Genomic DNA, 17,777 nt, shown 5'->3' with positions numbered 1-17,777 from the left:
TCCCTTCTTTTTTTTTTTTTTTCCCCCATTGAAGCATATTTTAGCATTTATGCTCTGGGTTTACTTAGTGCTTATAATTGAAATCATTAGGCATAAGTGGGGGGGGGGGAGGGAAGAAGGCTCATGGTTTGTTGGGTGTGTTTTTAAAATCATCGTTATTAGCTTTATGATACAGTGAATCTGTAGTTTAAAAAGGTTAGGAAGTTTCTTAATGTCTTGATAATGTGGAGAATGACAAAATTATTACTTTTATATGCTATACGCTGCCACTTGAAGCTCATGGTTATTTGTTTTGGACCTATCGATTAAGACCTTACTTTCTTTTTAATATCACTTATTATTATTGTGTGTCCCCACATGATATGTATATGTATGGAGACATATGTGCCTCAGTGAGCATGTGACAGTCAAAGGACATCTTCATAGAGTCAGCCTTCTCCTTCCACCTTTATGTGGGTTCCAAGGATGAAACCATGCGCTACCAGGCAAATGCCTTACCCACTAGGCCCTCCCTTCCTACAGGATCCCAGACCTTGAATTTTAAGAAAGTGTTGAGGCTGGGCAGTGGCCACACTTCCCTTTAATCCTAGCATAAGAGCCACAGGCAGGTGGATCTCAGTGAGTTCAGGGCCAGCCTGATCTACAAATGGAGTTCTAGGACAGCCAGGAATATTACACAGAGAAACCCTGTCTTGAGAAACCCAGAGAGAGAAAGTAGCCAGGCCTGGTGGCTCCTATGTTATCAGTGTTCAGGACAGTTGCCATTACTCCGTGGCTACTTATTGGAGTCCCATACCATCCTGGCCCAGAAAGTAGAAATTGTTCAGTAGGGCTGTTCTATGCCTGCTTTCCCAGGCGGAGGTGCTGGGAACACGATGAGCAGCACAGGTTTCACCGCTCCCACTGAATAAATGGCTGAGATGGCAGGTGTCATATAAGCCAACCACAATGCACAGATTTACACATGACTTTTGACCTTTATGGAGAGCTGGGGCAACAGCTAGGAAAGCCTTTTCCCTAAGAAGTAAGTTTCATTCAGACAAAACAGTGAATAATACATAGTATATAAAGATCTTAGTAGTTATACATGGATTAAACTGCCTATCCTAATTATATACCTTCTTATATTCATACCCTACCAAGAAGGCTCTGGGAGCAGGAAACCCTTGCCAAAATGGTTTATGACTCTTTTATATCAAAGGCGTTGTGCACAATAGACCCTAAGTAATATTTGTCAAATTAACTTATCAACTCAGTTTTTCTAATCATACACTATACGTTAGTGCAGTTTAATATCATTTAATATATTACCGTTGTTGCTATTATAATACGACTCTAGTAATGACATAACAAGAACAAGTTACATAAAGGAACAATTTAAGGAAACCTTTCTCTTTTTTTATTATTAATTTTTATGTGCTTTGGTGTTTTGCCATAGGTGTCCAGGTCCCCAGGAACTAGAGTTACAGACAGCTGTGAGCTGTCATGTGAATGCTGGGAATTGAACCAGGAGCCTCTGGAAGAGCAATCAGTGGGCTTAACTGCTGAGCCATCTCTCCAGTCCCCTTAATTTAATTAATTAATGTGCCTTTACCATTTTCCATGGCCCTTAAAATGCATAGCATGTGCTTGCAAAGCAGAAGGTGATCTCCACCCCACCCCTGGGCTTGTGGGTCTGTGCCCCGGTATTCCTGCTGTCAGTTTCTGGAAGTTTCTGCAGTGGGACTCCAGGGAGGGAGGTTCAAAACAGCTATAACACTTGCAGTTGCTGTGTTTGTTTATCCTGGGATCGTCATAAAATTTTTTTCTAAGGATGTAGAGCATAGAAACTTCTTTTGTTAGAAAAAAACGTTAAAAGATCCGTGAAATGAAGCCATTTTTCTTCTGGCAGTGGGATAATGTAAATGAGTCCCCATTAAATGGAGCATGGTCTTCTGATAGTACATTTTGCCTCTGGGTATGTTCATTTTACAATACTGCTCAGGCTTTAAATGTCCTCTAATTCCTCTGGGGGAGAGAAGCTAAGAACTCCCATCACGTGACTGTCTGGATTTTTGAAATGCTAAGGCTTATCAAAACCTTATGGATTTGGAGCAATAATAAAGCAAGTGCTGGCTCACTGACAAGGAACGTCTGCCCATGCACTGTGCAACCGGAATGTCACTTTAGGTACTGTGGTTTCATGTCACAGATGATTCCCTAATCTTTAAAAGAAGTTGCCTAATTAGGGGATTTATTTCCTTGGCAAATGACTTCCTTTTGATATCTGGATGATTTTGAGGTTCTGTTGGGGCTAAGACTGGGGCTTGGGGTTGGGATGTCTGCTTTCCTTGGTTCCTTTCTACTTTTTAAAAAGGAATTTAGAGACAGAGTCTCTCCCTGAACCCACAGCTCACCAATTCAGCCAGGCTGGCTGGCCAACCCAGGGAACTGATTGTCTCTGCTCCCCTAGTTCTGTGTGTGTGTGAGTGTGTCTGTGTGGTCTGTCTGTCTGTCTGTATTGTGTATGTGTGTCTGATTGTCTCTACTTCCTCAGTTCTGGGATTGCAGACTCAAATGGCTACACCTGTGTGTGTGTGTGTGTGTGTGTGTGTGTGTGTGTGTGTGTGTGTGTGTCTTTGTTTTTCTTTGAGGTTTGGTTTTTGTTTGTTAGTTTGTTTTGCCTAGTGAAGATGATGGGAGGTGAGGGCAACTACTAAAGTAGCATACACAGACAATACAAGATGATAGTTAACAAACTCAGTCAGTAGCCACACTTTCAAAGGATCACAATCAGTTTAGTATTGTTTTCCTCTGGCTGTTTCAGTATGTTGGGTAAGAATGTCACTCTTCCCATCCTCCAGTTGCTTCCAGTTACTTAGTCTCTGAGATCTCATGCATCACCCCTGAAAACAGCCCTCATCTCCATCACAGCAGCCATTACACCAACCACCACTAACCAGGTATTAAGTGTGCCCTGGCCAGCCCATAATAGGTCCCTGGTGGTGCTCTGCTAGATCTAGAACCATTTCTGTGGTGGCCCTAGCCTCTCAGTTCCCACAGATTAGAATGGAAGCCAGATGCTTTGATTGTAACATGCAACAAAGAATTCTGTGACAGAAAGAATATGGGGATTTGCATGTCCTGTGCCAGCCCATCATGAAGCAAGGCGTTTATTTCAGCAAGGAATTGTCTCCCAACAGCTGTTAAAAACTCTGCTCACCTTAAACACACACCCTTGAGGCTACTCTGCTCCCTGCTAGCTAACCAGCAAGAAGAACAGGCCTATGGGTACATGCACTGTTCCAGCTCACTTTGAGGGTGAGAACTAGATACTCCGCTCCCACACCTGCTAGGGGATCTGAGGAGCCCCTAGCTCAGCCACTGAGCCTTCATAAACCTCTCCTTCATTGCCCTAGACCTCTCACTGCACCCGTGGTCCAATGTAGGCAGCACCTTTTCCTACTCAAGAAAACAACTTTTCTAAACCAGGTGTTGGTGGCCTCCAAAGCAAGCCCTAAATCTCAACACTCAGGAGTCAGAGGCAGCTGGATCTCTGAGTTCAAGGCCAACCTGGTCTATATAGAGCAAGTTCCAGGGCAGCCAGGGCTACACAGAGAAATTCTGTCTTGTTCTTCTCAAAGTTAGCACACCTCTCCTAACAAATGACCAGCCCTCTGGCCTCAGGCAGTGGAAGCGCTTACCTCCTTCAGCCCTCTTACCTATTTCCCTACATCAAGACTTCTTCCCCACACAGCAGAGTGTTTGCTTCCTTTTCCCTTTGTCCTAGCAAGAGGATGCACGCTTGCTTCTTCCTTGGAGGCATTCTTCTACCTACCTTCCTTTCTCATGTGATATTGGTAGTCTCATAGTTTCAATATCATTGTCACCTCATTAAAATATTACAAAACTGTGGGATAAAGTGGTGTGGGCTATGTGTCTCCTGTTGTTTTCTTCTTCTTTTTTTCTTTTTTAATATTTGAAACAGGTTTCTCTGTGTAGCCTTGGCTGTCCTGGAACTCAAATCTGTAGACCAGGCTGGCCTTGAACTCACAGAGATCCACCTGCCTCTGCCTCCCAAGTGCTTGAACTAAAGGCCTGTGTCACTACCAACCTGGCTCTTGTCTTTTTTTTTTTCACTTATTTATTTGTTTGTTTATGCGCATATGTGTGTGCTTGTTTCTCTTTGTGCCACAGCACATGTAACAGGACAACATTCAGGAAGAAGTCACTTCTCTCCTTCTACTATGTGAACACCAGGGATCGAACTCTGGTCATCAGGCTTGATGGCAAGCTCCTATGCCATTTCACCAGCCCATACTTGTGTCCTTTCCTATGACAAATAGGTAGTAAGACTGAATACATTTGTATCAGTTCATGCCATTGCTAATGATGGCACCTCAGTCCTTAAGAATTCACTACATTGTGTTTTAATATGAAAGGTAAGTCAAAGGGGTGTGTGTGTGTCTGTGTGTCTGTGTGTGTGTGTCTGTGTGTGTTCAACCTAGTGCTTATGGGTATACATATTGTCTTGTTGGAGATTTTATTTTTTAGATACAGTTTGCTTCTTTTGTGGTCAGTAATTGGGATATGTAGAAGTGGTTCTAGAGCTGGTAACACACAACTATGATGGCCCTAGCAGGAGATCAACAGTTCAAGACCCTGCAGAGAAGAGGAGGGAGGAGGGAAGAATTTACATCATATTAGATATCATGAGTAACCTAGACGTGACTTAATTATGAAAGAGGATGTGCATTGGTTACTGGTAAATATTAAGCCACTGGATAGTTGAAACTTGCATGGCAGCAGGCTTTGTACTTGCAGGGTTTGAGAGACAACCTCTGCAGACACCGAAGGGTCTGTATACATATATAGGACAGTCAAGGTGATGGTTTTCCCAGAAATCATTAATATTAATTCTAATGCTGCGTTTTCATCTGGTATGAAAAGTATTTAAGTCTTTGTCTTCCTATGTCCTTAGTTACAATTTTTTTTAACCTTGATGTCTGGTATTTCCTCTGGGAAAAACCTTAAACAGAAGCTAGGTGGCCTTGAGGCACAGTTTTTCTAAAAGCTTTGCCGAGTCATCATTTCGTGTAAAACCCTAACCATATCCATTATTGTTAAAATAAGGCAGCACATTTCCAAGATTACCCTTTGCTGTGGTTGCTCCTGTGAACAACAGCATGACTTCATTGACATTTAATTATTGCCTAAGTTCAGTTACTTTTACCATCCATATTTCTGATAAGAAGAAAACCCCGTACGTTCAAGAGCAGATTGTCAAGGAATTTATTCACAAAGGACAAATATAAACCATAGGATTTTCTTTATATAAAATTATAGCCAGTGCCAGTTATGATGACTCATGTAATCTCAGAAAGCCCAGGCAGGAGGATTGTCATATGTTTGAAGCCAACCTGGGCTACAAAGAGCTGGGGGTGGGGGGCACAACAATAAAACACTATTCAGTACCACAGGGGGATATCTAGAACATACTCTTGATGTCATAGTTTATTGTTTGGTGACAGTTTAGTTTAACTACAAAGAAATACCTTTAAAAGAAAAAATTACATGCCTGGCAGTGGTGGTGCATGTCTTTGATCCCAGCACTCAGGAGGCAGAGACAGGCAGATCTGTGTGAGTTCAAGGCCAGCCAGGTCTCCAGAGTGTGTTCTGAGACAAGCTCCAAAGCCACATAGAAACCCCATCTTGAAAAGCTAAATAAATAAATAAATGAAATAAAATTACACTAGAGCTGGAGAGGAGATCCCATGGATAAGAGCACTTAAACTGCTCTTGGAGAGAACCAAGGCTCATTTCTGACACCACCACCACAACAACAACACACACACACACACACCCATGGCAGCTCATAACTGCCTACCTGTATCTCCAGTTCCAGTGGCACTCACTGTTGTAGTGTTTGTAGTGTGCACATCCTCTACTAGCCACATCCCTAACCTGAGTCACAGTTTGATGTTGTCTGTGAAGTAGCCAAACAAGCCTCTATCTCAAGACTAAGTAGTTAATAAGGACATATTAGAACATGGCACATATGAAACTGTCAGTGCGACCCATTAAAGTGCTAACTCTAAATATATATATATATATATATATATATATATATATATATATATATATATATAGTCTAGCACAATATCCTAGCTGCTTATCAGGCCACTGGTGTGGGTGAAAACAAGTGGTGGGTTTTCCTGGACTCCCGTTTTCCCTCTGTGTATGGTCTGACTGGCTAGCCCATCCCAGAATCAGGCAGCCTGGATCCACATTGCTGCAAAGTGACCTTGAGAAAGCCGTTTACTTCTTTGCCACTATTCCCTTACCTGTGGCAGCAGCAATTGCATTTCCCAACTCATAATGTTAGAGGGATTGAAGGGATTATTACTATATTATGTACTTAGAAGTCCCAAGTCCAGTGGTTGTGTGTTTGCTTATACTGTTTAGCAGGGAAACAAACAAAAAAAGAAAAGAAAAAGAAAACACAGAACCTATTTGAAAGGAAGAATATCTGCTGGTATTGAAGAAAAGGTATAAATCAGAGAGGGAGTAAGTTTAAGAGTAACTAAACAAGGCGTTGGTGGCTCTCGCCTTTAATCACAGTACTCAGGAGGCAGAGGCAGCAGATCTCTGTGAGTTTGAGGACAGCCTGGTCTATTGAGTGAGTTCCAGGACAGCCTCCAATACTACAGAGAAACCCTGTCTTGAAAAACAAAACCAAAAAACGTGGTCTCACTCTGTAACCCAGGCTGATAACACAGTTCACTGTGTAGCACAAACTAGCCTTTGAACTTGTAGGGAATCCTCCTGCCTGTGCATCGCAGATGCTGAGATTCAGATGAGGCCCTGCAGTTGTCTTAGCCAGTTGTTTCATGAGTGCTTTTATGACTTCCAGGTCCGCTGGATGATGTACTGGATCGTCTTTGCCCTCTATACAGTGATTGAAACAGTGGCCGATCAGACACTTGTATGGTAAGGTCCACCACTCCAAGGGACTCAGGCACTCCCAAGTGTCCGGAGTTCTTAATTAGCTGTTCTTGCTTCTGGATGTGAGAAACAGATCAAGCAACTTAATTACCCAGCATCATTTTTTTTCTTCCTCTGTCTTCCCCGTGACAACAGTGCTTTCTGTGGAGCCTGCCCTCATGAAGGCAGCTTGCTGTGCTAATCCCTGCCCACCTCCCACTCCCACCAGCATCTTAAAATAGAGAACCTGGCTGTCATCATGCGCTTTCCACACTCATGACTTGAGACTGTTTTTCTCGATGGTTTCCGAAATGACTCCTCTCCAATCCGCAGCATCTGGTCGTGGCCCTCCCTCCCTTCCCAGCCCTAGAGTTCTGAGGCACGAACGTTGAGACTGCACGTCAGCAGCCACGTGGACACCCGCCCACTAGACAGCAGCTCCCTGGCCGCTCTAGCAAAGCAACACGAGGTGTAATTACATGTTCATTCCATCACTGAGTTCACAGTTTGTAGGGGACCTACTTAAGGACTTGGATCTCCTCATGTGGTATTTCAGAGTACCTTTCCATCCAGCTGTGCCGTTAGAGAAGTCTCCTTCTCAAAAAATGGAAACCCGAGATCTTGCCCATGTTTCCACTTCCCATGCGTCACAGACTGGAGCTGAAATTAACCCAGTTATCCTTTCTTTACCTGAGCTACTACATGAAGCCAGATAGATAAATAGGTAGGTAGGTAGGTAGGTAGGTAGGTAGGTAGGTAGGTAGGTAGGTGGATTGATCAACTGATGGGTCGACAGACTGTGTACCTACAGGTATTGACTTGAACCCAGCTATCCCTTTCTATTCCTTCTTGTGCCTTCTTTATACCATTCACAGTCTCATATTCTCATAGAACATTTTATCATACCATCACATAGATTTGTAGGAAAAATATACACCATCAGACTTCAATATTCTTTTTTTCTTTCTTTCTGTGACAAAGTCTCACTTTGTAACTCTAGCTGGCCTGGAATTGGCTTGTGGACCAGATTAGCCTCAAACTTACCACAGAGATCCACCTGGGTCTGGCTCCCAAATGCTGGGATTAAAAGCCTGCACCCAGCTTCTCTCTCTTAGCTTTTAACTGACAAAACAAAGATTCTTAAACCATTTGAGGGTTTTAGAGTTTCAAAGGCCTTCTTCCCTCCCTCTCCCTCCCTCTCTCCCTCCCTTCTTTCCTCCCTCCCTCACTCTCTGCCTCCCTTCCTTCCTTCCTTCCTTCCTTCCTTCCTTAGTTATTCATCTGTTTTGAGGCATGATCTCGTATAGCCTGATCCTCCAGCCTCTACCTTCTTAGTGCTAGGATTACAGGCATGAACCACGAAGTGTGTGGGGATTTTTTGTTTTTTGTTTGTTTGTTTGTTTTACTGCATTGCTGGGAATCAGACCATCATATATTAGAAAGAAGACCCTTTACCAACTGAGCTACATCCCCAGTTCCTACAGCTCTTTTTTTTTTTTTTTTTAACTTTTTTCTAATTTCAAGTATACCTTATTTGCATTATTGAAAATGTAGAAAATATTGGATGCTAAAAGTTGGGCTGACATTCTTTCTAAGTAGGTGCTTGCCACACAATCCTTACAACCAGAGTTCAGTATGGATCTCATAGTGGATGCTGAGCACCGTAGGTGTTAGCACCCAACCATACATTATCCACACTTGGATGGATACACACAGAGTGTTCGTATTTTTCAGTATTGGGAGTTCATGCATGCTATAAAGTTGCAATGTGGCCGAGATGAATTGCTGACCACAGTAGTCACTCCTCACCTCTCCCCTGCCTATCTGCCTTACCATAAGAACTCAGACTAGGGCCTTGCTGTATCGCGGTACCCAGTGGTCCTCTTCACACTGTATTGTGTTAATTGGGGCAGGCGAGGCAGCGGGACCAGACCAGCAGCGGGAGGAAAAACCATACTCCTTACATATGGAGCCCACGTGGCTAATAAGAACTTCCACTTAAAATTTAACAAAAGCTTAAAAAGGGTTTTAGAAACAAAACAACAGAGACAAGCAAGGTTTCTTGGTAACAGCATTTTTCTCGGTTGAACTCTGCTTTGAGAGAGACCAGCAGATATTTCTGCGGCTCCTTTAAGGGATGATTCCTGACTCAGCATAAACGGCCAAAAAAAAAAAAAAAAAAAAAAAAAAATGGCTTTTAAAAAGCACTGCTAACAATTTATTGGTGTGTATGAGAGCTGGCAATGGCAATGACCACATCTCCAAGCCGACAACATGCTGCTAGATAGCTGTGCAGACCGAGGAGGTGAGCACAGCTCTCACTGCTGGTGGTAAAGGTACCCACCACCATTTTTGATAAAGCGCAGCAGAAAGAACTATGACTTTCATTTTAACAGTGTTGTTGTTTACCAGATAAAACACTCATGACCATAAAAAGATAAAGATTTACAGTAAAGACAAATTCACATTAAGAAAAACCACTAATGGTTTAGACACAGTGTGTCTAAAATATTGTAGGCTTGGGAGAGAAAAAAAATAAAATGGTTTTAAATAGACAGAGAGGAGCTGGGTGTGGTGGCACACGCCTTTAATCCCACACTCTGGATACAGAGGCAAGCAGATCTCTGTGATTTCAAAGTTAAACTGGTATGCAGAGTAAATTCCAGGACAGATAAGAGTTACACAGACAAACTATCTCAAAAATAGAAAAAGAAACAAAATAATAACAAAGCCACAAATGGAAAAAACTGGATAAGAGAGTCAGACAGCAATTAAGGTTTATGTCGTCTCTGTTGAATTCAAGTCAAAGCACATACATGGACCATGGTTGACGGGAAAGACCATGTTGGACATGGGCACTTAACTAATTTCACTAATTTCAATTCTGCCTCTGTGCTAATTCTTCATACCCTTCATCTGCAATTGGAATTTGGAGAAAGAATTGATGTGCACGTGGGACAGATGAAGTTGTCCCCTGCTGTCTGTAGGTGTGTCACCTACCTTCTGGGACAATCCCTAGCTGCCCTAACCAAATGGTGACTTCATCCTTTTTGAGCCACTGTGGTCAGTTCATCTATGATTTGGTGACAGGAACTTATCAGTAAGTCCCATTGTGGTTGCTTGCCTGTCAGCAACCTCCACGTGTGGAAACAGAAATGGCGATTTTGTGATTTCTGCGCTTTTTTGTTTGTTTTGCTTCTTACCACATTTCTTCCTGATTATTTATTTCTTTGTTTTGTTTCCTGTTAGGTTTCCCCTGTACTACGAGATGAAGATTGCCTTTGTCATTTGGCTGCTGTCGCCCTATACCAGAGGAGCAAGTTTAATATATAGAAAATTCCTTCATCCTCTTCTCTCTTCAAAGGAAAGGGTAAGGTATATCAGTTATTCCCACACCCTACCCAGTGTGATGAAAAGAGGCTTAACAGTAAACTAGCCCTGCATGGTGGTGCATACCCCAGAAGGCAGAGGCAGGCGGATCAATAAGTAGTAGGCTAGTATGGTTTACATATCAAGTTCCAGGACAGCCAGGGCTAGATAGTAAGACCCCCCCCCATCTTAAAAAACAAACAAAAAGCCTGAATAAACATCTATGGATGTGTTCTTATTTCTGTTTGCCAGGTTTTTTTTTTTTTTTTTAAGACAGGATCTCATAGTATAGTCCTGGCTGACCAAGCTAGCCTCAGACTTACAAAGATCTTCCTCCTTCCTCTCTAGAGGAAGATTAAAGGAATGCACTACCACACCCAGGTTTTTTATTTTTTCTTTTTTTTTTTTTTTTTTTTTTTTTTACTCTGGGCCTCTGGTAGCCCAGACTGGCTTTGAATTTACTATGTCACTGAAGATAGCCTTGAACTTTTGCTCTTTCTGCCCCCACACTCCCTCCTGGGATTACAGGGGTATGCTACCACACCTGATTTTACTGTTAACTTTTTGCCCCCAGGAAATTGATGATTATATTGTCCAAGCAAAAGAAAGAGGCTATGAGACAATGGTGAACTTTGGACGGCAAGGTTTGAATTTAGCGGCTACAGCTGCTGTCACAGCAGCAGTGAAGGTAAGTTTTCCCTCATCATCTATATCTTCCCATCAGCCCTTACAGAAAGGTAGCCACTTTTATTTTAGATCATTATAAAACTCTGACAGAACTCTGTTTTATATTTATTCTTGAACTTTAATAAATAAGTAATTTTAATTATATTTTTAACATTTCATTTTCTATGATACTTGGGAGTTCAAAGCTCTTAGTTTATTATGAAATTAGAGGAAGCTAATAAATAAAACATACCTACAAATGTCACTTTGTGGTATAGTTTTCCCCCTTTTAACCTTGAAATAGTTTTGATAAATTACCTTAAGTAAAGATGACCATTCTTTTCTCTGTGTCTCTGCTCTCTTTCCCTTCTTCTCTCTCTCACTCACTCTCTCTCTCTCTCTCTCTCTCTCTCTCTCTCTCTCTCTCTCGCTCTCTCTTTCTCTCTCTCTGTCTCTCTCTCTGTGTATGTGTGTGGCACTGCCTGCTAGGATTTCTGGTTTCCTTCTGCACCTCTACTCCAACCAATCCGAGGTAACTGGTTATTCAAAATAAAGCATGTAAAAAGTTTGTTCTGAGTCACTAATGTCGTAGCTGTTCTCTCCAGCTGAAGAACTGATTGAACCAGCCTTCTCTGGAGATTGGCGCTTTGGCTCTTGGGCTCCTTTGCATGTAGTAATTGCTGTGGCTTATTTTCAATAGCATAGTACAACTGATTTTAGCATGTAGTATATGGGGAAAAACAAACCAATGTCACAACCAGAAGGTGCTGACTTTTGAAGTCACCATAAGCAGTTTGCTCATTTGTGTGTGCCTTGATTGCTTTGTGTATAAAACAAGGGGGTGTCATGTCTCTGAACATATGTGATAGCACTGTGTTTGCTCATATTAGAATCAGGAATCCTTAATTTCATTCAAATGGTTTACTAATATGAAATAAAATGGGGGTAATTAGTCTTCTGCCTTGGAGTCAGGCTCTTTTGTTTTTTGTTGTTGTTTTAAGATTTAGTTTTGTTTTAACTGTGTGTGTGTGTGTGTGTGTGTGTGTGTGTGTGTGTGTGTGTGTGTGTGTGTATAATGTGTGCAGGCCCACGGAGTCAAGAAGCATAGGATTCTCTGGAACTAGAGTTACAGACAGTTGTGAACCTCCTAACATGGATACTAGGAACTGAAACTGGTCACCTGCAAGAGCAACCAATGATCTTAACTTCTGAGCCATCTCTCCAGCAGGCTCTTTCTAACTGAACTATGCTATGCAAAAATACAGTTCAGTTAGGCAGTGATTTTACAGGATTTTACAGTGATTTTACAGTGGTAAAAGAGTGTTTGGTGAAGGGGGGCACTTTAACTTTGCAAAGACCTTTGGCTCACATAACATTCCAATGATCTAGCATCAGAATAACAGTAAAGTTCTAGTTAGTGAAATAGAAGTATAAAGACAGTGTGACATCACCCACAATGCCATCTTGTAACCCTGGCCCAAGTTCTATACTAGTCAAGCCTGTCGGTCAGGTATAAACGTAAAATAATTGAAAAGGAATAAATTTCAAACCCATAAAATATACTGTTCACACCTTTATCAGGGCAGATATGTTCTGTCAAAGCTAACAGGGGGAGGAAGGGGAACACACGGGATATGGAAAATGGGTTATTCCAGCAAGAAGGGAAATGTCCCTAGAAGGATATTGAGCAGACAGCCGGCAGTTGGTCCTGTGGATGGAAGGTGCTAACAGAGATGCTTCTGAAAGTACAGAATTGAAATACAGAGAATAGAATCAGCTTGATGCTGTACAAGGATGACATTTATCCCAGCCATACATATGGAGTAACCCATCAAAGAACTCCCTGGGTGCAGACAGTGTGTACCTGTGTACTCACAGCCCTGAGCACCATAACAAGTATACTGGGACTAAGCAAATGAAAAACAAAAAGGCAATTAATAACTCTTGGGGGGGGAAAAAAAGCAAAAATTCTATTAGGAGCAAAGTACAGTAATGGAACCAGGCCCAGCCCAATGATAGGAAAAACGTGAAGAATTTAACAACTGTCATTTTACATGTTGAGAAATGGGGGTGGGGGAAAGGTCTAAAGTAGAGGAGAAAACTCTTGCTCTTGTAGCACAAGTCAGAGGGTTTAGAGTGATTGTATCTAGAGGGTTGTGACCAAAAGCAACTCGCTGCTTCCCATTTAAGCGCAGCATTTTTTGAGTCTGCAGGCCTAGTGAATACGTGTATTCACACCTCAAAGATATTTCTGAACTGGTCTTATTTAAAAAGCATCATTTAACGGGATCCTGTATAGAGAAGTACAAATTCAATTCAACTTTAAATGTTCATTAAAAACACATTTGAGGATGTTGTTTTAGTAAATATAGGGGAAAAAAAACAAGCCATGGTTCTCTATAACACTGAGAAATATTTCTAACGTGTTTTCTTGCTTGTATATATGTGTACCATGTGCATGCCTGGTGCCCCAGAGGCCAGAAAAAGGTGTTCCATACCCTGAAACTAGAGTTAAAAGTGTTGTGAACTATTTATTATATGGGTGCTGGAAACTGATCCATGTCTTTTGTAAGAACAGCAAATATTCTTAACCACTGAGTCATCTTTCTGACTCCCGAGACATCATTATAACAACTTGTGGGATAGTTACTGTATCTTGACATATTTACTAAGCATATTACTGTTTCATAGGAAGTGAGCAACCCGCACAATATAATTTTATCCTTATTCCCACATCTTATCTCAGATTTTTGCCTTCATCAGTTTTTAACCATCCTACCATCCTATATATTGCACACTTAATCTCTATCTAATGCCTAGTGTAAGGTAGGTGCTGATGCAGTCTAAGATACTTTGGGTCTGTGGCTTTACAGGCTACTTACTATCTGGTTGTAACCAGTGTCTCTATATTAACCCATCTTTTGTTTGCTAAGACCCCCTGTTATTAAGTAATCTTATCTGGAAGGAAGACTTTTCAATAAAAGTGCTACAGAAGATAATCCTGTATCTACTTCCTCCTTTGTGATTCATGCATTGCACTTCTATATTTAACAACTCAAAATCAACTCTCGGCCCCCCAGGCAGCAAACAGACTATAAAACCACCCAAATCACTGCTACAAGACAGAATCACCGACAAACCTCACTGCTCTACTTGCTCACGTGGCTCTTTAGCCCAAAAAGTGGCAGAGCATGAAATGTCGTGTTCTCATGACTCCAGGAGTGCTAGACACTCAATTCTTGGTTCTGATGTGTCTATTAGAAACAGTCAATAACTGTGTTGAGTACTACATAATATTAGCTCTGCTGGCCTCAAGGGTTACTGTGCTTTTTTTAAGTGGCTGAAATTAGTTTCATCTCTGGAGACATTTAAAAATAAAATACTTGTCACAAAAGAACTTACTGAAGCAGACATTTCATATTCAAGTAAACTGGGATCAAACCAAAACAGGTCATGGTTAAAGAGAAACTGAAAAACAATAGCAAAATTTGTGCATTGTTTAATATATATATATACACACACATATATATGTATGTATGTAAGTTATGTATGTATAAACATATACACATATCATGTGTATGTCTTTGTTAGAAATATCTTTCAGGCTAAAAATTCTTGCACTCTTTGTGTGATATTTAGAGAATGGTGATTTCCTGCCTAGGATCCCCAGGTTGAATCACCTGAGCGTGTCAGAGATGGAAACAGGAATCTAATCAGAACATTTATTACACTGTAAAGCAATTTTCTGAAAATGTTACTTGGTCCTTTGGCCTCATTACCAGGCATCTGCTCACAAGGTCAGTGTACAAGTTTACTTTGGCTGAGCCAAGCACAAATACATGAAGGACCTTCAAGGATTCTGCTGAGGATGCTCAATGTCCCTGCTTCCACGTGGGAGGTGCAGGTGGCATTGATGTAGCTGACCGCCACCCATGCGATGAAGGGCAGGTAAAGAGCAGAGCTGTTGGCCCCTTTGGCCACCTCAGGATTCACTCTGAGAGCAGTCGCTTCTCATTATATTTCTTTAATAGACCCCCAAATTTTTTTTATAGAAATTGGAGCTCTGTGGATAAAATTGCTGAAATCTAATTGACTTTTTAAGCCACCATGATTAGTTTTAAATTCCTGACCCTTTGCTCTCTGTTTTAATGACTTTCTGTTTGTGAAAGGATTTTGAGTGTTCAGTTATTGAGTTCCGTCCCCTTTTCCGTGGGGAAAAGAAAATTCAGCCGATTTTCCTATAGTCCACAGAGCAGATTAGTGTAGCCGACACTGTCTCCTGGAACACTTGGATTCTGCCACTCATCAGCCACAAGACTGTAGGCAAACTGTCTACACTGATGTAAAAATGAAACACTTTTCTGTCTCTAAAGCAAGGGGTTTACATGTGATATCTAAAGACCTGCTGCATTTCCAGAATGGCAGCTCTCAACTGGAAGTGGTTTATACTCCCACCTACACCACCACGGAACATTTTAGGTCATCACAACTGACAAGGAGCCACTTCTGAAACCCTAGTAGAGGCCACAGTTGAAGCTTGCTGTCCTGCAGAACAGAAACACTGCAAAAACTTTGCAGCTCAGAAGAGCAATAGTTTGGAGGCTGAAAGACCCTGCTTCAAAGGTGTAATGAAACTAGAAATAAATAAATAAATAAATAAATAAACTAAAAAAAAAAAAAAAAAACCATGCACACATGTATAAGAAGTTTAGGAAATGATTACACGTCATTTTGAGTTTCTAATTCCTTTTTTAATTTTGTCTCTATATAGTAATTATTCTTCAATAAATAATGAATCTCTCAACTCTTCAAAACACTAAGATTCACCTAATTTGCATACACCTAGTACATCCTGAACTTTGTCGGTTTTATTATTGACTATCCAGAAGGAAGGTTTACCCAACATTGAGAACTAAGCTTAGCAGCTGTTAAATATAACACACATTACAGATGATGAAAAGTAGAGCTGAATAGCCGTAATAACTGAATGGGATAGTAAGAATTACAATAGAAAAGCATAGGGCGTGATAGAATAACACTATATAATATATATAGATCTAATGCTATATGACTGACCTAGAACTCAGGACCCTCCTGCCTGGCGTCCCATGTGCTAGGACCACAAGTGTGAGCAACCACAGGCACTGTACTGACATGAATAGGATCTAAAGTGCTAGTGCATGCACATACTTTGTTGATGGGGACCCCTGCTTCCTTATTGACTGGAGCGCTGTTTCTCTACTTACTCCACCCTGAGTGCCCTCAACTTTCTTATCCTTTTGTTTAGTATTATACAAGCCAAATAGAAGAAGAGGGGTACACATTTAATTGAAGCAAAGCAGAAATACCTTTCAGTAATAAATGAGTAGGCTTTCCTACTTTGCCCTCAAAACAGAGAAACTGCTAGAGAGGTGGCTTGGCAATTAAGAGTACATACTGCTCTTATAGAGGACCACAGTTCAGTTATCAGCACCACACTGGGTGGCTCATAACTATACCTGTAACTCCAGCTACAGCCTCTGGCTTCTGCGGGCACCAACGCTCACATGTTCAAACCAAGAACCCCCAGGCACATGACTCCCAACACATGCACAATTTTAAAAAGTAAAACTAAATCTTATTTTTAGAGATAGTAAAGAAACTATTTTTCTTCTTTTATCTTTATTTCATTTTTGAGGCAAGGTCACACTATGTCACCCTGACTGGCCTACCTCTGTCTCCCCAGTGCTGTGATTAAGAGCCTCAACGCTCACAGAGACTGTTATCTTTTGATGATAGGAGCATAGCATTAGATATGACAACTTTAGTGACAAATGGAGCAGAAATTGTTATTGTGTAGCATATTATTATAATCAAGTCTTCATTAAGCCAGTTTGAGGAGGACAGACAAGGACAGAGGTGTATGAAAATGCCGTAACAAACCCATCAATTGGTATGCTAATTTTATCAAGTAAACTCACTAATTCATAATATTAAAGAAATATTTGAAAGGAAAGAAAATCAGTCACCCATCTTATCTACCTAAACATTATACTGTATTCATTTTTGCATATTTTCCCACGTACTGCAGGCTTGCAGCCGCTTCATGAGTGTGATTAGGATTCTGGGGTGGGAGGTGTTTCCACTTCACATCGAATGGCAAATGTAAATCCTGTACTAATGGGCTTTCGTGCTGAAGGTATGAAACTAGAGTGAGCAAGTTGCCCTTTGGATATGATTATTTTGTAATTATACCTCTCCTTTGAAGTAGTTACATGGGATAATTACAACATAGTGAAGTTTTCAACTTCATAGTGCTGCATTTATTCCCTGTTCTCATTTTAGATGTGTTTTAGTCTATTTTAAAAAAAACTGTATAGTGGGAAATCCAGTTTCCCAAAGTAGTTAGAACTGTTGAAGTGTCAAAAGGCCTCAAAAAAAAAAAAAAAAAAAAACTAGGTTATACCCACCCCCCCTTTTCTTTTCCTTCACTGCTCCCTTTCTTCCCCCAGGGTAGCCCCAAACATCAACAGCTGGCTTCAGTATCACTTTGTAACTGAGGACCACTTTAAGCTTCTGATCCTACTGCCCTCATGTCCTACCTGCTGGGATGCTAGGCATGCATCTTATCACCAGGCCCTGGTTATTCCATGTTGAGAATAGAGCCTGGGACTTCCTGCATGCTTGTGCTAAGCAAACACTCTACCTGCTGAGCTCCATCCTTTGCCCCACTTTTTCAGTCCATCACTGAGGGAAGTCAGGGCAGGAACTGAGACAGAGGCCATAGAGGGTGCTGCTTA

At 41.3% G+C, this 17,777-nt stretch overlaps 1 protein-coding gene across 1 annotated transcript in view; it reads left to right on the top strand.

The window, feature by feature from the left end:
• The window catches only part of Reep3 (receptor accessory protein 3), a 71,462-nt gene that overhangs the window by 38,031 nt on the left and 15,654 nt on the right, over positions 1–17,777 (top strand). The window contains exons 3-5 of the mRNA XM_051186842.1: positions 6,893–6,969; positions 10,213–10,333; positions 10,907–11,020. Of these exons, the coding sequence (XP_051042799.1) occupies positions 6,893–6,969; positions 10,213–10,333; positions 10,907–11,020 (312 nt within the window). The remainder of the gene's footprint in view (positions 1–6,892; positions 6,970–10,212; positions 10,334–10,906; positions 11,021–17,777) is intronic.

The sequence above is a fragment of the Phodopus roborovskii genome, unplaced genomic scaffold (assembly GCF_943737965.1).
Source record: "Phodopus roborovskii unplaced genomic scaffold, PHOROB, whole genome shotgun sequence".
Taxonomy (NCBI): Eukaryota; Metazoa; Chordata; class Mammalia; order Rodentia; family Cricetidae; genus Phodopus; species Phodopus roborovskii.
Note: the sequence above shows the minus strand (reverse complement) of the source record. Positions and strands in the feature narration are given on the sequence as shown.